The 23,722-nt window shown below is 48.0% G+C and overlaps 1 protein-coding gene across 6 annotated transcripts in view; it reads right to left on the minus strand.

The window, feature by feature from the left end:
- Positions 1-23,722, minus strand: part of STRA6 (signaling receptor and transporter of retinol STRA6) — a 56,505-nt gene that overhangs the window by 19,776 nt on the left and 13,007 nt on the right. For all 6 annotated transcript variants that reach the window (XM_044978643.1, XM_044978645.1, XM_044978647.1 and 3 more), the window contains 5 exons: positions 7,268-7,346; positions 5,867-5,952; positions 3,384-3,523; positions 2,242-2,408; positions 1,673-1,795 (listed from right to left, as the gene is read on the minus strand). In XM_044978643.1, the coding sequence (XP_044834578.1) occupies positions 1,673-1,795; positions 2,242-2,408; positions 3,384-3,523; positions 5,867-5,952; positions 7,268-7,346 (595 nt within the window). The remainder of the gene's footprint in view (positions 1-1,672; positions 1,796-2,241; positions 2,409-3,383; positions 3,524-5,866; positions 5,953-7,267; positions 7,347-23,722) is intronic.

Consider the following 23,722-nt stretch of genomic DNA (forward strand, 5'->3'; position numbering starts at 1 on the left):
TACCCCAATTCCCCCCTCAAGGATTGAACTCACAACCCTGGGTTTAGCAGGCCAATGCTTGAACCACTGAACCCTCCCCCCATGACAGCAGAGAGGAAATAAAATAGGAAGGTTTGTTGGCTTGGAAGAATGATTAAAAAGTAACTTAAGTGATTGCAAGCCCCAGAGTCGGGGGTGGAAAGTGACGAATACAGAATCCAGGACAGGGTTTACTGGAGAGTCAATAGAACTCAGTGAAGAGGCTCAGCAGGTTGGCTCAAATGAACATATAAAAGCTTGATGTTCAGCTGACACCCATAGGTTTGCAAGCTCATGGGGACATTGACTTCCTCCACTTTCTGGGCAAGCCAAAAGTTCCCCTACAACAGCCTCTTCCCCACCATTCCAGCTTCTGATCTTAGCTGGAGCCCAGAAGTAATGAAATACAGTGGGGAAAGCTAATCAAATATTTTCAGAATTTGGACTAGAGCAGTGGTTCTCAAACTGCGGGTCAGGACCCCAAAGTGGGTTGTGACCCAGTTTTAATGGGGTCACCAGGGCTGGCATTAGACTTGCTGGGGTTCAGGGCTGAAACTAAAGTTTGGGTGCCTGCAGGGCAGCAGGGCTTAGGCTTTGGTCCCCCTTCCTGGGGTCATGTAGTAATTTTTGTTGTCAGAAGAGGGTTGCGATGCAATGAAGTTTGAGAAACCCTGGACTAGAGGCTCAGTTCACAGCTTAGTGTTTAGCTAAGTCAGTTCCTGAAGCCCAACCCTACAGAAACACACAGGGCCACCTTTGCAGAGCCTGCCTCTGGTTTTCACCCAGCCATTTTTATCCGCTCAGCTGATTAAGCCTGCAAACGAGATACAGACATAAATAGCATGTGATGCACTCGGAAGCACTTGGTTTGTGCACACAGACAATCATCCCAGGGTGCAAAGTTGGATGCGGAAAGTGTGCCTTACAATTGGAGAACTTGGGTGGCCCCATTCGACCCTAAGGGCTTGTCTACACTTGAAAGTTATTTTGGATTAGGATGGGGAGTGAATTTTAAAAAGTCACACAGTAGCTATTCGGGAGCAAGAGTGTGTCCACAAAGGGAACTACTGCAAGTAAATTTCCCTGTAGATAAGCTCTAAGTAGAAGGCAAGACAGATGTGGAAACAATATGAGAAAACCATCTGGCAGAGCAATGACTAGTCAAAAGCATTCAGTGACCATGGACTTCAGAGAACCAAGATCAGTATCTCAGGCATTTTCACTACAAAATGGGGATGATCTATTTTGCACATAAAAACAGGAGAGTCCTGCTATTAAGAAAAAAAATTATACACATGGCATTTAAAGTATTGCAAAACTGACCAGTTTTCATGCCAATAAGACAATACACTACAAAATGACATAAAATACAGGCAATGGCATATTTCTTGAAAGTTGTCTGATTCATGCCACATTTTTTGTCTCTTCTATAGCCACATCTGCTCTGCTGGGCACATCTTCAACTCTGGTCACAGACACTAAAGTCTCATTCACTAATTAATTAGCTCACACACATGATCAAAATTTGAACCAATAACTGGTACATAACTGTTGCACAGGAGTGCAACTAACATAAGGGGGGAAATTGATATTTTCTTTGACTCTTAGCGGAGTAAACATAACATAGATTTGATAGAAAGCTGCAGTGCATTACCTCTCTAGCAGCTGGTTTCTCCTGTGTGAAGCTCCTGACAAGCAGCACTGGATACCAAATGCTCAGGACAATGAGGCAGAGGATAATAGGAACATAAGACAGCAGGGAATAATACCTGTAAATCTGGGGAGAAGGGGACAGCTGATAAGTGTGGTTATCACTTCATACTTCAGCACAAACCTGTACCTAGGTCACAGTACGTAGAATACTACAACTTCCTGCCCCTGTTTCCCCTCCATCCAAAGAGTTCAGATTCAGTCTAGGGTTCCTCAGGTGCTTGCAGATGCCCAGAATGCAGCAATAGCCAAAAGCCTTTTTCCATCTGCATTGGGTTAGGAGATTGCAAGGGCTCTGCTCTGATGTGGCCTGCACTACATTTATGCACACCTTCGGCTCCTTCAAGAAGAACCTGACTTGAGGCTTCACCGTGAAAGAGAGTCTCCCAGTTCCAAGCACCAGCCATTCATCCCATCCCCACTCCCTTTCCACTTACCTGGAGATGTCTTTAGTAGCTGACGTGACCAGGAAGGAAGAACAATGCTCATGTTATGCATCTCGTTTGCATTTACCTTGGGCGACTGAGGGCAGTCCACTTTCTGCCAGATATGGACCACACAGTGGCACCAGGAGAGCAAGCAGCCTACGAAGTACCCGGCTCGGTGTCTGATTGTGGCGCATGCAATTAAAGGATAATAGAAGGCAGGGTAATAGAGCAAAGCCATGATCTTCCAATACTCTAGACAAGGGTGGGGGGAGAGAAAAAACAAAATTGCAGAGCTCTCAGTACAAGGATTAATAGGCAAAGTGATGCCCTTGACTCGTATATCGGGTTAAGAGGAGATGTTAAGCCACCCAAAGCTGGAGACTGGAAATCTAGTCCATGCTAACGGCATGCAGGGACAGCCAGCGATGGCACCTCTCTTCCCCTTGGCACCACCATCACACAAGGGCTTCCCATCAGCCTGCCCCATGCAAAATGCTCACTGGATGAGACCTTAGCGGTGCTGCCTTCACTTAGCAGAGTTTAACTGCCGGGATGCCTTCGCTTTGCCTTATGAAGCTCAGATGAACCCTCACCTTTTAGATCAAGGTGCTTCCCCTCCAGCCCCAGTTGGTTTTGTCTGGTTCATTTCAGAGGAACTCAGCATCTGCAGCTCCCATTCACATCAACTGGAGCTCTGGCTTCCCAGTGCCTCTACGGCAGGCCCCACCAGTACTAATGCAAGTTATGGAAAGGCAGTACTAGGCAGGGCCTGACAGAGCACAAGGCTGCTTCACAAAGTTTGGAATGAGTCACAACAGCTCTGTCTTTTTCAACAAAGCCCCGCCCCCTCCTCCTCCAGTTGTAAAATGGTCCATTGTTAGCAATAGCACACACTGTCTGAAAATCTGGAGTATGTTTGCACTGATCTGTGTGCAAGAGGACATGCAATAGATTGGTCAAATGTTGCCTAGGGGCAGGGCCAGGGAGGGCACAACATATTTAAAATGAACTAATGTGTGCGTGGGGGGAAATGTAGCCAAAAAATGTAGACAGTTATTCAGGATATCATCCAGTTAGAGGAAAGCCTGCACCAGGTCTGAACGAGATCCCTGTGCCCACCTGGGACAGCCTGTGGGGACAGCCCTAGCTTCTGAGGGTCCCAATGGATTGAAACAGCAAAACATCCGCGAACTTCAGAAAGGGATGGCCCAGTGCCACCTGCATTACCTCGACTACGTGGGGAGGAGCTGGCAATGAAAGGCAGGGGGTCGGTATCCAGCACCAGCACACAAACAGAAGAGAAGAGGATTCCAAACACTGCTGCCACCAGCCCCTGGTGGCCCTCCGCCTCCAAGAAATTCACAGGGCTGCAACAATTGGGGTGGGGGGGAGAGAAGGGTTAGAATGAGGACAGGGTGCCTCTCACCCCCACCTCCCCATGGAGACCACCTTTCCCTCTGCTGCAGACAGCTTGAGAGAGAAGGGCACAGTGGTTTGGGACACCACATCCACCTGTCTCTGCCACAAAGGGAAACCACTAGGAGCATCACACAACAGCTGGGATAGGGAGTTATCACAAAGCCCACACTGAGTGACCAGTGGGATGTACCCATGTGTCCCATTTTCCAGCACTGCTCATCACCAAGGTATCTGGATGGGTCCCCCATGCCCTTTGTTTAGCTGGAAGAAACTGAGACCCAACTTGACCATGCCATAGCCATATTCTGGCCTTCTCTGAGCTGCCCTAAGGACAAAGGTGGTTCTTCATGGTCGTTGCTGAGTGTCCCAGTCACATTTGCAGGGAACATGGAGCTGCAACCTCTCTCAGGGGTGGATAATTCTTATTTCTACTGCCCCAAAGGCATGCATGGTGATTTACAGACTAAACAGTAAGGTCATGGGAATTCATGATCCATATGGTTCTGTGGATATGGGAAAGCGGTGCATGTGATATATCTTGACTTTAGCAAAGCTTCTGATACGGTCTGCAACAGTATTCTTGCCAGCAAGTTAAAGAAGTATGGATTGGATGATTGGACTATAAGGTGGATAGAAAACTGGCTAGATCATCAGGCTCAACGGGTAGTGATCAATGGCTCAATGTCTAGTTGGCAGCCGGTATCAAGCAGAGTGCTCCAGGGGTCGGTCCTGGGGCCAGTTTTGTTCAACATCTTCATTAATGACCTGGATGACGGGATGGATTTCACCCTCAGCAAGTTTACAGATGACACTAAGCTGGGGGAGAGGTAGATATGCTGGAGGGCAGGAATAGGGTCCAGAGTGACCTAGACAAATTGGAGGATTGGGCCAAAAGAAATCGGATGAGGTTCAACAAAGACAAGTGTAGAGTCTTGCACTTAGGACGGAAGAATCCCATGGACTACTACAGGCTGGGGACCGACTGGCTAAGCAGCAGTTCTGCAGAAAAGGACCTGGGGATTACAGTGGACGAGAAGCTGGATATGAGTCAGCAGTGTGCCCTTGTTGCCAAAAAGGCCAACACCATATTGGGCTGTATTAGTAGGAGTATTGCCAGCAGGTCGAGGGAAGTGATTATTCCCTTCTGTTCGGCACTGGTGAGGCCACACCTGGAGTATTGCATCCAGTTTTGATCCCCCCACTACACAAGGGATGTGGACAAATTGGCGAGAGTCCAGTGGAGGGCAATGAAAATGATTAGGGTGTTGGGGCACATGACTTACAAGGAGAGGCTGAGGGAACTGCACAAGGGAGGAGTGAGGGGAGATTTGATAGCAGCCTTCAACTATCTGAAGGGGGGTTCGAAAGAGGATGGAGCTCGGCTGTTCTCAGTGGTGACAAATGACAGAACAAGAAGCAATGGTCTCAAGTTGCAGTGGGGGAGGTCTAGGCTGGATATTAGGAAACACGATTTCACTAGGAGGGTGGTGAAGCACTTGAATGGGTTATCTAGGGAGGTGGGGAATCTCCATCCGTAGAGGTTTTTAAGGCCCGGCTTGACAAAGCCATGGCTGGGATGATTTAGTTGGTGTTGGTCCTGCTTTGAGCAGGGGATTGGACTAGATGACCTCCTGAGGTCTCTTCCAACCCTAATCTTCTCTGATCAGGGCTGCCACACGAATGGCAGAGTGACTCAGAAGCAACCATCCTGGTCATAGCTCTTAGTTTGCCTAAAGAAAAGCTTCCCCATGCTCTTAGGTCAGCCTGCTCGGGGAAGAGGAGTGGAAGGGGGGAAAGCCATGAAAGCAGTAAAGAGAAGAAGGTTCAAATCAGGTTAGATAAAGCTCCAAACTTTAAGATTCTTATTGTGAACTTGGAGACAGCTGAAAATTTTGACTAGAAAGAGCCTGATCCAGCCCTTCCTGCTCTAGCCTGGGGTCTGAAACACAGCCTTGAATTCTGCATCTGCCATTTCACCTCCTAGCCTAGTTACATGCCATGCTGTAAAGTGCCAAGCTACCCAACAGCCAACTGTCTGCAAATCAGAACACTAGATAAACCAAGGGCTAATAGGTGCACCCACCGAACTGTGCTCACAATCTTTTCAGATGGCAAAATCAGAGACAGTTGAGGAATCGGGGCCATTGAGAGATTTCAGCAATTCCAGTCTGAACAGCATCAGGGAAACACATGAAAACAAATGTAAACCTCAGCCAAGGTTGCTTGTGGGGCAAAGGGAGCAGTGTTGGTGGATATGTGCAGAGGTGTGGATATGGAATTATTCTGGGTACCTCAGCAGTCCAGGTGCTCCATTCCAAGAGCTTTTATAGAAGCTCTTGCGCTTCACCAACAGAGACAAGATTATCAGGATGGCCAGCTGCAAAGAGAGCCAATGACAAATAATCAAAATAGTGAAAGTACCTATGAGGGTGCAAACCCCTGGCCCCATCTCTTTAAACACTGGCCCCATGGGTGGATATCAGATACCCAATGAGGTGTGCGGCTGTGCAAGAAGGTGCCAAACAGAGAGACACTTATAGGTCTAAGCAACAGGGAATCAACAGTGGGCAATAAATCAGTCCCTGCCTGAGAGGGCTTGCGGCTCCCACGTGCAGGCAGGTGAAGCAACTGAATAAAGGGCAGGAACACAGTCCGTGTGTCCCAGAATGAACCAAAGAACAAGAAAGGGAGCTAGATCCTCAGCTGACGTACATCTGTAGCTCCCATTGACTGTACCGGAGCCAGGCTGATTTATATGCATGAGCTGAGGATCTGGCCCTTATCCGCACCCCAGTATTTGAACAGAACAAAGTGGGTTAATAGAGCCTCTCGCCACCCCATTCCTTGTAACCTCTCTTCCTTCCTCCATCACTCCAGTGGTTTCAACTTAGATGCACTGTCCTTTTGTGGTAATAGTCCCGTTTCCAGGACACCATATTCATCCCTGTGCTGGGTGGCTCTACCTAACCTTGTGGATAATACAGGCTCAACTAGTTCTGCTAGGGCCACTTAGGCCCTAGCATGTATGTCTAATTCTCTCTGTTGAAGGGAAGCATGATCAGCGATGGGGGAACTCCAGAGAGGCCCAGAGGAGTTGGGTCTTTCTCCCAACTACTCCAAACTTCGGGTTGTGGTGACCAAATGTCATTACCAATTAGTGCCCAAGTGAGTGGTCTGGGTGAAGCGTTGCAGGCAAAGAGGATTTCAGTGGAGTTCTAGTGGACAGGCATCTATCTTGCAAAATGACTACTGTTATTGGCATGCTTCCTGGGAGCCTTTGAAGAGGGGTCAAAGGCTGAGTGGGACACAGGGACCAAATTACCCTAAAAGCAACACCTTGGGCAGCAGGTGGAAACATGAAGTCCGGGCTGCAGCAGATCATCTGTTCTTCTGATAAGCTACCTAAAGAGGTGCCTGATTGACAGCTCTGCTGTGTTAAACCTCCAATCCCCACATGACAGAAACAGAATGGACAGGAGCAATGCAGGCACTCATATCACACTCACGAGCACGGCTCACAGATTAAGGGCAGAAGGGCCCTTGACGATCATCTGACTTTCTGCATGGTCCCGGCCAGAGAAGCTCCCCCAGTAATTACTGTCTCAATGACACGGACGGACAGATGAGACTTCCTTCAGAAAGCTGCACAAACCCCAGCCTCATCCAAAGATGGAATTTCTGCAGATACTTACAGATATAGGAGCCATGCAGGTGTGATAAAGACGGTAGGAGATGGTGGGATCGCAGGCTAGGATAACACTAGGAAATATACTGAAAGAAAATAAATAAATCCACTCAAAATATATTCATTACATAAAGGAGGACCAAAGACTTATGTAATCACATGTGCTATGCCTAGAGGAGCTTGGGGAGAATTCTGCAGTAGGTGTCCTTCCAGTCTCAAGGGAAAAGTATATTTTTTATTCCCTATTGATTGCACTTGTGTCAATAACTTAGCCATGCCAATAAAAAGCTTGCCTTCTGAGGAGCAGCCCAAGGGGATGCTAGGTAGATTTTACATAGTAGTTTAAATATATTCCACTAATAGGAAAGGATACATACGGTAATTCCTCACTTAACATTGTAGTTATGTTCCTGAAAAATGCTACTTTAAGTGAAATGATGTTAAATGAATCCAATTTCCCCATAAGAATTAATGTAAATATGGGAGGTTAGGTTCCAGGGAAATTTTTTCCGCCAGACAAAAGACTATATATATACATATATATACACATACATATATATATATATATATATATATATATACACACACACACACACATATATATATATATATATATATACACACACACACACATATATACACACACACACACGCACACACACATATATACACAGATACATTTTAAACAAACAATTTAATACTGTACACAGCAATGATGATTGGTTGAAGTGGTGGAATCAGAGGGTGGGCTATTTCCCAGGGAATGCCTTTCTGCTAGATGATGAACTAACTCTTGGCTGAGCCCTCAAGGGTTAACACGTTGTTGTTAATGTAGCCTCACACTCTACAAGGTAGCAGGAATGGAAGGAGGAGACACAGCATGGCAGAGAGAGACAGAGACACACTCCGTGTGTGTGCTTATGTGTGTGAGAGAGAGAGAGAGAGATGCACTGCCCCTTTAAGCGGGGGGAATCATAGCTCAGTGGTTTGAGCATTGTCCTGCTAAACCCAGGGTTGTGAATTCAATCCTTGAGAGGGCCACTTAGGGATCTGGGGCAAAAATCAGTAGTTGGTCCTGCTAGTGAAGGCAGGGGGCTGGACTCAATGATCTTTCAAGGTCCCTTCCAGTTCTAGGAGATAGGTATATATCCTATTATTATTATAATTATAAAAGCACACTGACCCCACTCTACATACATTGCCCTTTTAAGTAGATCAGCAAGTTGAGACAGTAGCTGCTGCCAGCAAGCTCCCTCTGTCCTGAGCCCTGTCCTGTCCTCCCCTGCTCTGTTGATGGAGTAAAGGAGTGGGGGTGCTGGGGACACCCTGACATCAGCACCCCTCTTCCCCCCCACTCCCCTCGCACAGCAAGCAGGAGGCTCCCAGGAGCAGCTCCAAGGCAGAGGGCAGTTTGGGGAGGGACAACTGAACTGCCCTGCAACTGATAGCCTGCTGGATGGCTGCAGTACAGGGAACTTAAGGGAGCTGACATGGGGCCATTGGCCTACCCTGGTTCCAAGCCCCCACCAGCTCCAATGGGCTGCTCTTCCTGCAAGCAGTGGACAAAGCAGGCAGCTGCCAAACGACGTTATAAGGGAGCATTGCGCAATTTTAAATGAACATGTTCTCTAATAATTGATCAGCAATGAAACAACTTTAACCCAGATGACTTTAAGTGAGGAGTTCCTGTATTACAAAAGGAACAGCAACCAAATGACAGAGGGGCTGGAAGGGCTTATGTATGAGCAAAGATTAAAAGACACTCAATATGCATAGCTTAGCTCAGTGACTCAGGGAGACTGATCATCATGTAAAACGTGTTTGACAGGAGTAAATACCACAGCCAGGAAAGAGAAGGGGAATTGTTTAGAGTGGACCAAGGCAAAATAACTAGGAGCAATGGGTTCTAATTAAGCAGAGGAAAGTTTAGGTTGAATATGAAGTCAAGTTGCTTAACAACAAGCCCAATCCTGCCAGCATTGAAGACAATGAGCCTTTTGCCATTGACTTTAATGTGAGCAGGATGGCATCTGATGGCTGTGAAAGAGGCTGCTGAGGGAGGTAATTAGAGACCTATTCCTCACATAGTCTGGACAAAGCACTGGGGAATGTTTAGCAGAATTGAGTCAGAGAGGCTAGGAGATGCTCCTAAGGTCCCAGCCAGACTCAATGTCAGTCACCCCCAAATGCTGACTCCCAGTCCTATGTTAATTTCATCAGGCAACAGCAGCTGGAGGATTTGAGTAGGGATGGCAACCAAACATTCAGATGTCTGTGAACAATCTGGGGGCACAGAGTCTACAATTCAGTATGAGTCGCTCACAAAAGTTTCCAGAGCTGGGACAGAAGTACCACAAAATCCACGTGGGGGCCAGGGAGAAAGTGTTTTAAGAACTTTTCCAAACCTTTATAAAGGTTCAGGAAGAGTTTTGGATGAAACCTTGGTTCATGCATCCTTAGTTTTAATGGAATTCTATGCGAGGCTCAAAAGCCTCTTGGTTTGAAAAACATTCCTGCTTCATATTACATATCCCACAGGTCTCTTGACTTTGATGTAGCCTCCAGAGATGAGTTATCCTGTGACAATACCCCATTCATTCTATTGATGTTACCTCTTAACTATAGTTTTATGCCACATATATCCAGCCACATTTGAATGTTTAAAGGCCTCTGAAACACAGCCAGGAGTCTAATGGCCCAAGCACAGAGCTAGAGACTTAAGTTCTAGACTTGACTTCCACCAGTTTGCCCTGTGACGATAGAGAAGTCATTTAATCTCTCCATTGTATCAGTTTCCCAATCTGTAAAACAGGGATAATAGTGCTTCACCACCTTTGTAAGGTGCTTTGAAAGCCACATCTGTGCAAAACTCTGTAATGATCATCATTATTATTGAACACCATTTGGTTTTAGATAGCTAGTCAGAGAGCATACTGACCTTTAGCAATCAGGGCTCTTCTCTGTGCTGACTGCAGGCAAACTGTAACATATGCACATGAGCCTTCCCAAGCAGATTTCCATTGACTCCTGCAGAGCTGAGTTTCAGACCAGGAAAAACCCATACTCTCTGTGTTTATAAGTTGTTCTGAGGTTACCATTAATGCAGTTATAGATACTATAGATGCAGCTCTGGAAGCAGAACTGAAAATCTGTCTAAATAATTTTAAATTAGTGCTAACCAAACAGCAAGTGTATAAATCTATTATAAAGCAATCATAAACTGCTTCTACAAGCAGTCTGCATTTACAAACACATTCAGCTATTCCTGTTCCTCTTCTCTGCTAACTGCTCTCCTTTGCCATGTTTGAAGTCTCCCTTCATCTCAGGCCTGGTCTACACTAGGGGGCGGGGTCGATCTAAGATATGAAACTTCAGCTACGTGAATAGCATAGCTGAAGTCGAAGTATCTTATTCCGACTTACCTCCCATCCTCACGGCGCGGGATCGACGGCCACAGCTCCCCCTGTCGACTCCGATACCGCCGCTCGCTCTGGTGGAGTTCCGGAGTCGACGGATGCGCGTTCGGGGATTGATATATTGCCGTCTAGATGAGACACAATATATCGATCCCCGATAAACCGATCGCTACCCGCCAATCCGGCGGATAGTGTAGACATACCCTCAGCATTCCCCAGCCCCACAGAAGCACCACACACTTTCCATCTGAATGGCTTTTATTTTAAAAGCAAAACAAACAAGAGCAAAGAAAGTCTCCAAAGAGCAGCGTGTCTCCTCTGTAACAGGAAAAAACAGCTGGTGGCTGTGCAGTATGAGATGAATTCCTCTCCACTCATGAGCCACTCAAAACAAGGTCACAAGGCGATGTGAGATCCCACAGCACCCAACACCCTCATAAGCAGTTACAATGAAACAGTCCATCATTAACTCACAATGTAGAGTTAAGGATTGATCAGCCAAGGAAGTTATTTGATTAGCTGAACGTTGCAAATTGTCGTACAATAGTAACAACCTCCACTTATACGTGAACTGTCATCTGAGGACTTAAAATCAGCCTACAAAAGGTGTGTCGGAATCATTACCCCATTATAGTGATAGGTAGACTGAGGCACATTATATTCTGAACATGACAGAACAAGGCAGTGCCCTGGGCACATCGCCTTGACTTTGGAACAAGCAGAGAAAGGACTGACCTGACTGAACCCAAAGACCCAAAGGACTGACCTGACTGAACCCAAAGACTTTTCTTTAAAAAAGGGGAGGAGGAGGATCCAGGGAACTACAGGCCAGTCAGCCTCACCTCAGTCCCTGGAAAACGTATGGAGCAGGTCCTCAGGAATCAATTCTGAAGCACTTAGAGGAGAAGAAAGTTATCAGGAACAGTCAGCATGGATTCACCAAGGGCAAGTCATGCCTGACTGACCTAATTGCCTTCTATGATGAGATAACTGGTTTTGTGGATGAGGGGAAAGCACTGGATGTTATTCCTTGACTTTAGCAAAGCTTTTGATATGGTCTCCCACAGTATTCTTGCCAGTAAGTTAAAGAAGTATGGGCTGAATGAATGGACTATAAGGTGAATAGAAAGCTGGATAGATCATCGGGTTCAATGGGTAGAGATCAATGGCTCCATATCTAGTTAGCAGCCGGTATCAAGCGAAGTGCCCCAAAGGTTGGTCCTGGGGCCGGTTTTGTTCAATATCTTCATTAATTAATGATCTGGAGGATGGCGTGGACTGCACCCTCAGCAAGTTTGCAGATGACACTAAACTGGGAAGAGTGGTAGATACGCTGGAGGGTAGGGATAGGATACAGAGGGACCTAGACAAATTAGAAAATTGGGCTGTGACGTTATGAGTGTGATATAATATCTCATTGAAAGATGACAGGGCCAGAAAGTTAATTAACTCACCTCACCGACTGACCTGACCCATGGGTGAACCTTAAGGACTAGTTAGGAAGATATGTAAATGAATAGAGCTTTGAAATGCAAGTCTGCATTGTTAGAGATCTCAAGGGTAGATGTTTGTTCAGGTCTTGTGATAGGAGCAAACAAGTCTTGTCTATCACTATAGCTTTAATTCAAAGATCAAAAAAGGAATAATATTTAGGAAGATACTTGAGTGAAATAGTAGTATTGGCTATGTGTCTCTTTGAAGGTTGTGGTAACCTGTATTTGAACTGTTTAATGGATAAATTACCATGTACTAATTGCCAGGCTGTTTGGGAGAAGGAGTTAAGCCTATTGTTTTCTCAGGCCAAAAGGCTGCTGGAAATGTGTAAGAACCCTGGGACACGATCCTACTTCATCTCAGATCTGCTTTGGGTTTCAAGAGGGGGAAAACTTAAGCCACAAGGATTGAGATCCCCAGTCATTGACTGGAGCCACCCTGAATATGGACATTGGACTATAACCTATGAACTATTTCTGAAAGGACTTTTGGCAACTACAAGCTCACCTCTGCTATGTATCTGAACCTCAAGAATTGAATTCAAGTCTGTATATATATCGATCTTTTAACCAACTCTTTCTCTTTTCTTTTTTTAATAAATTTTAGCTTAGTTAATAAGAATTGGCTATTAGTGTGTATTTTGGGTAAGATCTAAGTTGTAATTGAACCTGGGTATGTGGCAGATCCTTTGGGACTGGAAGAACCTTTTCTTTTATATGATGAGATAAGATTTTCAGGAATCATCATCATATTTGACAGGTGTGTCTGAATGGAGGCCTGAGGGAACTTTAAGGGAACTGCATTGTTTCGACTTCTAAGTAACCAGTGAGGTACTATAGAAGCTGTTTTGTGCTGGCGTGGTAAATCTAAGTATTGGAATATCCACCAGCGTTTAGGGTTTGTCTGCCCTGTTTTGTTTGCAGTTCACCCTGATTGAGTGACCTCAGTTGGCTCCCACGGGCAGCACTGTCACATGGGCCAAAAGAAATCTGATGAGGTTCAACAAGGACAAGTGCAGAGTCCTACACTTAGGACGGAAGAATCCCATGCACTGCTACAGATTAGTGGCTAGGCAGCAGTTCTGCAGAAAAGGACCTAGGGGTTACGGTGGACAAGAAGCTGGATATGAGTTAACAGTGTGACCTTGTTGCCAAGAAAGCTAATGGCATTTTGGGCTGTATAAGTACGGGCATTGCCAGCAGATTGAGGGACATTATCATTCCTCTCTATTTGACATTTGTGAGGCCTCATCTGGAGTACTGTGTCCAGTTTTGGGCCCCACACTACAAGAAAGATGTGAAAAAATTAGAAAGAATCCAGCAGAGGGCAACAAAAATTATTAGGGAGCTGGAGCGCGTGATTTATGAGGAGAGACTGAGGGGACTGGGATTATTTAATCTGCAGAAGAGAAGAATGAGGGGGATTTGATAGCTGCTTTCAGCTACCTGAAAAGGGGTTCCAAAGAGGATGGATCTAGACTGTTCTCAGTGGTAGCAGATAACAGAACAAGGAGTAATGGTCTCAAGTTGCAGTGGGGGAGGTTTAGGTTGGATATTAGGAAAAACTTCCATTAAAGTGCTTCACCACCATTCTAATGAGTTACCTAGAGAGGTGGTGGAATCTCCTTCCTTAGAGGTTTTTACAGTCAGGCTTGACAAGACCTTGCTGGGGTGATTTAGTTGGGGGTTGGTCCTGCTTTGAGCAGGGGGTTGGACTAGATGACCTCCTGAGGGCCCTTCCAACCCTGATATTCTATGATTCTTTGACTTTACCCTGAGCCCAGTTCCTGACCGCCATATTTGGGGTCGGGAAGGAATTTTCCTCCAGGGCAGATTGGCAGTGTCCCTGGAGGTTTTTCGCCTTCCTCTGAAGCATGGGGCAGGGGTCGCTTGCTAAAAGAGTGGGTAGATCGGCTAATGTGGCCTGCATCTTGCAGGAGGTCAGACTAGATGATCATAATGGTCCCTTCTGATCTTGAATTCTATGATTCTATGTTGTGACAGTTTTGGAAGAGCAGGAAGTATTCCTGCAGTGCAGAGAAGAGCAAGACAGCTCCTTTTTATGTACCTCTGTCAAGTCTCAGTGCTCCGCAAAGCACATGGTATTAGTACTTTCTTCTTCTCTCACTGCTCACTCACTTCCATGTTCTGTGGAGTGTTTCTTGCAAATGGGCTAACATGTGCAGGAATCATAAATGTCTTTGAGACAGGATGTGAATCAGGGCCGGTGCAAGGATGTTTCGCGCCCTAGGCGAAACTTCCACCTTGCGCCCTCCCCTGTCCCCAAGCCCCCACCCTGAGGCGCCCCCTCCCATGGCAGCACCCCCACACACAGCGGCTCCCCCCCCTCCACCCTGAGGCGCCCCCCCTGTGGGAGCTCCCCATCCCCCACCCTCTGCCCTGAGGCACCCCCCCACCCGCATGAGCACCCCGTTGCTGCTTCACTTCTCCCACCTCCCAGGCTTGTGGCACTAATCAGCTTAGGCATCGCAAGCCGGGGAGGCGGGAGAAGTGAAGTAGCCACTGCATGCTCGGGGAGGAGGCGGGGCAGGGGTGAGCTGGGAGTTCCCATGTGCCCCCCACCTTGCTTGCTGCAGCCAGCCCTCCCCACGCTCCCCTGCCCCAGCTCCTCCGCCTAAATGCCGGCGGCGACCGGGGCGACCGAAGATCCGGCTGCCGCGGTTGCTGCCGAAGAAAATGGCGCCCCCCAAATTTTAGCCTAAGGGGAGGGGTTCCAGCTTGTAGCGGGTAAGTCACCCTGCTCTGGTTAGGAAGCGGTTAAAAGCAGCCAGGGAGGCTGGTTGGGTAAACAGCCACAGGTGTGGCCACACCCAATTAGGGCACAGCTGGCCCTGATAAAAGGGCAAGCTGAGGGAGTGAGAGAAAACTCTTGCTCCAGCTGAGGATCAGAGGAGACTAGGCTGCCTGGGAGAGCAAGCAGGGTACTGAGGCAGAACAGGGCTGGGGAAAGGCAGGCAGAGCTGAGGCGTTCTGGCCTTGTGAGTCACCAGGCTGAGGCCTTGCTAAAGGCCAAGAGAGGTACTAGAGAGGCAGCTGGGGCTAGAAAGACAACAGATCCAAACCCCCTTGCTGATGATGAGTGGCCACTTCAGACTGCAGTTTGCCCCTGAGGGAAGGGCTAGATGAGGACTAGCAATGGGTCACTGAGGTGATGTGAGCTCAGGTGATTGGGGTTCCTGGGGAGGGGCGACCCAGAATGTGGGGGCACTGCTGTGGTGCAGCACCCCAAGGTAAGGGCACTGGGGTCTGGGAGGGACAAGGGACAGAAGTATTATAAGTGGTGGAGATCAGAAGTAAGCAGGCTTCTTAATGTAGGAAGACACCAGCCAGCAGGAGGCACTCCGAGGCTGGAATGGAGCTAATTCCCGGATGACCAGCAGGAGGCACTGCGTGGTGAGTGCCCACCGTGCTATGATGATGATGTTCGTCCATCGTTTTCGAAGAAGACCTTAACATCTATCAGGTTGTGAGCTGTCCACAATGCGTCCGCAAATGGCTGGTAAGGCCAATACGGGCACGGAATGTTCTGCCACATGTCGGGCAGACATGCGTGGGCACCACTGTTACAACATTTGCAGCTCTGGCTTTACGGAGTGCTCGCTTCTCTTGTGCTAGTGTTATCCTTCTAGCTTCAGATGTCTGGCAGCCTTGGTGGATCAGCGTACGCCATGTCGATCGGTCTTGTGCCAGGGTTTCCCAGGAGGTGACGTCGATATCCAGGGACTTAAGAGAGGCTTTCAGCGTATCTTTGTATCGCTTCTTTTGTCCCCCGTGCGATCGCTTTCCTTGAGACAGCTCACCATAGAAGAGCTGTTTGGGGATGCGGTGGTCTGGCATCCTCACAACATGGCCTGCCCAGCGTGTCTGGGCTTTCATAAGCAGAGTGTAAACTGATGGCAGGCCTGCTCTGGAAAGGACTTCTGTGTCAGGCACCTTATCCTGCCACCGAATCCTCAGAAGTCTGCGGAGGCAAGTCGTGTGGAAGTGGTTCAATTGCCTAGCGTGCCTCCTGTATACAGTCCAGGTCTCACTGGCATACATCAAGGTAGTTAGCACTACTGCTCGGTAGACTTTAAGCTTTGTAGCAAGGCTTATTCCACGGCGGTCCCACACGTTGGTCAGCAGTCCACCAAATGCAGAGCTTGCCTTGGCGATTCTGCAGTTGACCTCGATGTCAATTGTCACTGCACGGGAGAGGGTGCTGCCAAGGTATGTAAATTGGTCCACTGCTTGCAGCTTTTGCCCCTTCACTGTGATGATGGGCTCTTGGTGTTGGGCTTTCGGAGCTGGCTGGTGCATCACTTCGGTTTTCTTTATGTTGATAAGAAGGCCAAAGTTATCGCATGCTGCTGCGAATTTGTCCATGCTGGCTTGCATTTCCTGCTCTGATCCAGCATTCAGGGCACAATCGTCAGCAAAAAGGAGGTCTCGTAGCACAGTCTCCTTTATCTTGGTGACAGCCTGGAGTCTTCGCAGGTTGAACAGTTTCCCATCAGTCCTGTATCTCAGGCTGACTCCCAAGGAACTGTTCTGAAAGGCGTCTGACAGCATGGCTGAAAACATCATGCTGAACAGGGTCGGTGCCAACACACACCCTTGCTTGACGCCATTTGTGACGGGAAAGGCCTCTGAAGCTTCTCCGTCGTCCAGAACACGAGCCGTCATGCCGTCGTGGAACTGACGTACCATCAGGATGAATCTATCAGGGCACCCAAACTTCGACATGATACGCCACAGACCTTCACGACTGACAGTGTCAAAAGCCTTAGTGAGATCCACAAAGATGGTGTACAGTTCACGATTCTGCTCTTGACACTTCTCTTGGAGCTGTCGGACTGCGAAGATCATGTCCACAGTGCCACGCTCTTTACGAAAGCCGCACTGTGTCTCGGGTAATAGACCCTGTTCCAGGTGGTCAATCAGGCGATTCAGCAACACTCGTGCAAGGATCTTGCCTGCGCTGGAAAGCAATGATATTCCTCTATGATTGTCGCAGACTTTTCGATTTCCTTTCCTCTTGTAGAGGTGTACGATGGATGCATCTTTCAATTCCTGAGGAATAGACCCTTGATTCCAGAAGGACTGAAACAGTTGAGTGAGTTTGTCAACAAGCACTGCACCACCATCCTTATAAACTTCTGCTGGGATCGCATCAGATCCTGAGGCCTTGCCACTGGACAGCTGGCTGATGGCCTGTAGGATTTCAGACTCTGATGGTGGAACGTCCAGACTGTGGTTGATATCCGCCTGGGGCATTCTATCAATCGCCTCGTTATTAATGGAAGATGGGCGGTTCAGTACAGATTGAAAATGCTCAGCCCAACGCTGTAGAATCAGAGTCTTCTCAGTAATGAGAGTTACACCATCTAAATCCAGTAAAGGAGAGCTCCCTGAGGGCCGAGGTCCGTACAAGGATCTGAGGGCTTCGTAGAACCGTTTGGCATCGTTTCTATCAGCAAACATCTGGATTTCACCTGCCTTGGCACTCAACCAGGAGTCCTGCATCTTGCGAAGCTTGTTCTGTACGGTCCTGCGAGTGTTGTTAAAGGCATTTTTCTTAGCTGATGACGACGGGTCGTTCTGATGAGCACGGTAAAGGCGGTGCTTTTCAGCAAGTAAGGCCTTGATCTCTTCATCGTTTTCATCAAACCAGTCCTGCTGTTTCCTGTGTGAGGGTCCAAGAACCTTTAGTGCAGAAGAGTGCACAATATTCCGGAAGCGTTCCCAGTCCTTCTCAGCATTTTCCTCTAATTGCAGCTCTAAGAGTTGGTTGTCAAGATCTTCTGCTAGTAAAGCTGCTGTATTGGGGTTCCTCAGTTTACTGACGTTAATCTTTTTCACCACAGCTCTGTTTCCCTGCGGACGTCTCTTTGGCTTGATGTAAAGGCTTAATTTAGAGATGATGAGTCTATGATCAGTCCAACAGTCAGCACTCGGCATGGCCTTAGTCACCCTTACATCCTGTCTATCTTTCCTCCGCACGATGACATAATCAATGAGATGCCAGTGCTTGGAGCGTGGATGCATCCAGGACGTCTTTTTGCGAGTGGGCAGGCGGAAGATAGTATTGGTAATGATCAGATCATGAGCCACACATGTCTTCAGGAGTAGTAGGCCATTGCTGTTACATTTGCCGATTCCATTTTTTCCAATGACGCCATCCCAGGCAGAGTGATCAGATCCTACTCTCGCGTTAAAATCGCCAAGTAGAATCAGCCTGTCGGTACGCTTCACGGATGAGAGTAGGGCATCAAGATCTTCATAAAACTTGTCCTTTACTTCATCCGGATTCGTCATTGTGGGTGCGTAAGCGCTGATTAGTATAGCTTGCTTTCCTCTCGGTAGTGGAAGATGCAGTGTCATGAGTCGGTCGTTCACACCCTTGGGAAGACTGGCAAATTTGCGGACAAGTTGATTCTTAACCGCAAAGCCAACTCCAGATTCACGACGTTCGTCACTGCTACGTCCACACCAGAAGAATGTGTAACCACCCCCTATTTCTGTGAGCTGACCTTCGTTGGCTAGACGAGTTTCACACAAGGCTGCAATATCGATGTTAAATCTTGCGAGCTCTCTAGCGACCAGGGCTGTTCTTCTTTCTGGTCGATCTGCTGAGGGGTTATCTTGAAGCGTGCGTACGTTCCATGTACCAATAATGAGTGGTGTCACCTTGCGGTTTGTTATTTGAAGTTTTGTTGTTCGACCGCATAAGATGGGATCCCCTCCAGCCGCGGTAAGCTGGCCAGGGTTCTGTGAAGCAAACAATGTTTAGGGCACCTTTTCTAGCCCCTTCCTCTTGCTACGGAGGTGAGCAGTGCGGTCCTAAAAAGGGCTGCTCAGTCACTCAGGTAGACGCCGAATCCAGCTGTTGCTTCGATCAGCAAGAAGACGACCATTAGACCTGAGCCGCCTGTGTGCAGGTCCACGGCTACAGCTCCCAGTGTATCCACACCTGCTGCTTCGTCGCTCGCCCATCGCCACAGGACTTTGAAATTTACGGAAGTTAGATGTCAAGACTTGCGCGTGGATTGGATTAAAGTGAGGGAGAGGTGCGCATAGTCAGCCTCACTCTCTCTTCCCAGATCCCATCTTGCTCCAATGGCAGGACAAGAGTCGAGACGGTTGGAGATGGGCTGGGCGCAGTGGTTGACCAGGGCATCTTTCATGTCTTGCCGTGCTCTTAGCGTACCACACCGCTTGCAGAAACCGCCTTCATGACCGTTGGTCCTATTCTAGAAGGTCTCATCCGCTCAATCCGCCGGAGTCTGTCTTCACATGCTCGGGATAGACAAAGCCCTATCTCACCGGAGGTCTAAGCCCAACGGCTACCCTCAACCTGGTTTAGCCAGCCTGTCGAAGCTGTTGCCCGGGGTGTGGCCGCTGCGCATGCTACAGCTACAGGGAGCCACAGGTGAGAGCTGAGTGACAGGTGGGGACCAAAGGTGGACGAGCTGCCCCGAAAGGACACGACATGCCCCTACACCAGAGGTGCTACCCCTCCCTGAACACCCCATACACCCCATACACCCCCACCGTGCTATACAGCTGTATAAACAGCAATCAGATATTTCCCCTTGTGTTGCTGAGTTCTGCTTTAAAGGTTAAGCACATTGATATGGAGATCAAACATGCAACAGGAGAAAGCTTTAATGCAATGGGTTGCACCAAACATATGGAATATTCTTGCCTGCCTCCACAACTCATCAGCAGCCTATTTCAACGCGTTTAAAATACATGATGCCATCTTAAGATTTTATATGTGTACTGAGACACTTAAAAATAGATTGTTTTGCATCATAAGAGATTAAGGACTGATGACTTTTGGAATGCAAGAGGAACTCAGCAACAAAGAATCCCATTGCTAGTGGCCAAAATGTTACAAATTAAGGCCTGATTCTGCATCCATTGATGTGAAAGGCAGAGCTCCCATTGATGTCAATGGTGCAGAGTGAGAGCTCAGCTGAATAAACACAAAATAAAAACCTGACATCAGCAAGTGAACTTTGTTCCTGGGAGGCAATGTTGCTAGTGCAAGGGTTCTCAACCTTTTTCTTTCTGAAGCCCCCCCGCAACATGCTATACAAATTCCATGGCCCACCTGTGCCACAACAACTGATTTTCTGCATGTAAAAGCCAGGACCAGCATTAGTGGGTAGCAAGCAGGGCACTTGCCTGAGACCCCACACCACAGGGGGTTCTGTGAAGCTAAGTTGCTCAGGCTTCAGCTTCAGCCCTGCATGATAGGGTTTGGGCCCTGGGCTTGAGTCCCATGCGGTGGGCTTTGGCATTCTGCCCTGGGCCCCAGAAAGTCTAATGCTGGCACTGCTTGGCAGACCCCCTTAAACCTGCTCACAGCCACCAGGGCGTCCCGGACACATGGTTGAGAACCATTGGCCTAGTGGATACAGCACTGGACTGTGACTCAGGAGACCTGAGTTTTACTCCCAGCTCTTCCACTGATTTGCTGAGTGCCCTTGGTTAAGTCATTTCACTTCCCTATCCCTCAGTTTTCCTTTCTGTAAAATGGGGGTAAGTCAAATGCTTTGAGGTCTCGGGATGAAAAGCATGTTATCAGAATAAAGTTCATTTGAATGAGTTATGATTAGACCAGATTTCAATGAGAACACTGAGGGGCTGGGGTTTTCTGGGGGGTGGTTTGGGCAGGGCAGGAAATTAAGAATGGCTTTTAGACCAGATTGACAATATTCTGCAAGACTTTCCATTTTAGTAAAAATGTTTAATTTTTAATGAAAAAAATCAGTAACAATTTTCTTGGTAAAGATTCTGATTTTATTTTCAAAACCTGAACATTTTTACAGAAGATTTTGGCAGGGTGTGTTTAGAGTTTTGATTATGGAAAAAGGAATGAGATTTTCCCCAAAATCTGCCCACAAAGTTAAAAATTCTCACCAAAATCTGGCATTTTGCACCAAGACCTGGTTATATGCATCTTCCATATTTCAGTCTTAGTAAATCTTTGCTGAAAGACTGGGACATAGTTCTCATAAAAAATGGCTGTCAGGTGTGTGCTATGGCAAAGTTCTACTGAATTTACGATATAGATATAAAAAGAAAGCTGTATTTTTTTTGAAACTTTACCCCCAAAATATTTACTTGTGACCTGAGAGTAAGAATGAGACAAAGTTCGAAGGGGTCAAGAAGAGAACTGGAATTGGTAACAAAAGCTTCGATATTGCTTTTCATAAGAGCCAGTGGTGGAGTGACAGACATTCTTGGCCCAAAGTTTTCATTGAAACAAACAGATAATCTCAGAGCAACCTGTGAGCTGCTGGAAATAAAGCAAACCTTTCTTCACAAAGATGTTGGCACAACAAGTTTCTGTTTACTTGGATTGTGAATTGTTTGGGGGCAGGGGGCACCATTTTGTTCTGTGTTTGTACAACTGCTGGCACAAACCAAGGCACTGCTACAGTACAAACAGGTAAATACTCCCCTGCCTCCCTCCCAGGTGATTGGCCGTAGTTCTCATTCACACAGAGGCATCTAATGAGCATCTGGTCTCAGAGGGTAAATCATTTCAATGATGTGCCACAGGCAGCGGCCCAATGGCACTTTACAGTTCAAGGGGTGGGGGGGGGGGTGGGGTGGCTTACACAACACATTCATCAAGCAATGCATTCCAGCAGAGGAGCTGGAAGAGCCATCTTACAGCTGACTTCTTGTTTGATTTCCCCCTCCCCCTCCTCCTCCCACATTGAAAGTGCAATCTCCTCACACAGCAGAATTCTTCTGGCATCGTTATGGCATGATAGGACCTCACCATGCAGTGATGCCAGGAGATATGGGGCAGAACTACATTAATCGGAGAGGTTTTCATCTTCCTGAGAAATCAGCTCATAAGACAGAGACAGAGTTTTTTGGTTTAAGTGGCAGCCACAGGCATTAATAACAAATGAATATTGGTTTGTGTCTCCAAGCCAGGAACAGAAAATCTGCTCCTCACTCACTCCTCCACTTGTGTGTTCCTGCCTCTCCCTCTGCTCTTCCCCCAGCTTATCAGTGAGCCCTCCCCATTTCTGGAGACCCTAAGTATCACTGCACTCCACCTCCAGCCCTTGCCTCCTTTCCCCCCAACACACACACTAGCTGTGCTGAAAGCTACTCCTGCTAGAAGAGGGCACAAAGCCTCCTAGGAGGATGATCTTGTGGTTAAGGCACGGGAATGGGACTCTGGAGACCATGCTTCAATTTTCTGCTCTTCCACAGACACCCTATATGACCTTGGGTAGGTCACTCAGTGTCTCTGTACCCATCTGTACAATGGGAGAGCTTTCTTTGGCTGTCTATTTGTATCGTAAACCCTTCAGGGCAAGGACTGGCTCTCAGTAGGTGTTTATACAGCAGCTAGCACAATGGGACCCCTAGGCACTACTGTAATACAAAGATTAATACTTTGTCATAGACCCATAGGGATAGAAGGGACTGCAAGGGTCATCTAGTCTAATCCCCTGCCAAGATGCAGGATTTGTTGTGTCCATACCATCCAAGACAGATGACTGCCCATCAGGGGCGGCTCTAGACATTTCACCACCCCAAGCATGGCGGCATACCACAGGAGGTGCTCTGCCGATCGCTGGTCCCGCAGCTCCGGTGGACCTCCCGCAGGCGTGCCTGCAGAGGGTCCGCTGGTCCTGCGGCTCCACCAAAGCTGCGGGACCAGCGGACCCTCCGCAGGCACGCCTGCGGGAGGTCCACCGGAGCCCTGCCTGCCGCCCTCCCGGCGACCGGCAGAGCGCCCCCCGCGCGACCGGCAGAGCGCCCCCCGCGGCATGCCACCCCAAGCACGCACTTGACGTGCTGAGGCCTGGAGCCGCCCCTGCTGCCCATCCTCGTTTTGAAAACCTCCAGTGAAGATGATCTCCCCCATGGCCAAGTTCTCCAGCATGGAACTGCTTCTCAGCTCCATGCTGAGGGGTTCTCCATGCTGCCCCACTAGACTGCTGAGCCCCTCTTGCTTCTCAGCATAAGGCAGGGAGCCAGAGCAGCAGATGGGGCCAGGTGAGAGGCTGTCTAGGAAGCCAGCTGTGCAGGGAATAGTGTTAGCCGTATACCCCACTCACAACATCTTTAGTACATGGGCAAATCATGAAGGGTCAAAAAACCAGGGCCAGCCAATGCCCTCAGGGGCTGGCCAGGAGAATGGATGATTGGATACATGATTCAAAGAGGAGCCTGGAGTTCTGAAAAGGCTGCTGGAGAAATGGAATGGGAGTTGGCTGCCTCTATAAGGGGCCTGTGATAAATGAAGCACGGGTAGCTCCCTTTTATAGACACCCAGCCAGCCAGTTAGCTGTAAAATCCCTCTTGTTGTCTGTTCTCTGCTTGCTTCACCTGTAAAGAGTTAACAAGCCCACAGGTAAAAGAAAAGGAGTGGGCATCTGATCAAAAGAGCCAATGGGAGGGCTAAAACTTTTTAAAATTGGGAAAAACCTTCCCTTTGTGATCGGTTGTTCTCTCTGGGCGCAGGGACATGGAGCAGTAATGCTATAAACAGGAATGCTGTGTAAAGCT

The sequence above is a fragment of the Mauremys mutica genome, chromosome 11 (assembly GCF_020497125.1).
Source record: "Mauremys mutica isolate MM-2020 ecotype Southern chromosome 11, ASM2049712v1, whole genome shotgun sequence".
Classification (NCBI taxonomy): Eukaryota; Metazoa; Chordata; order Testudines; family Geoemydidae; genus Mauremys; species Mauremys mutica.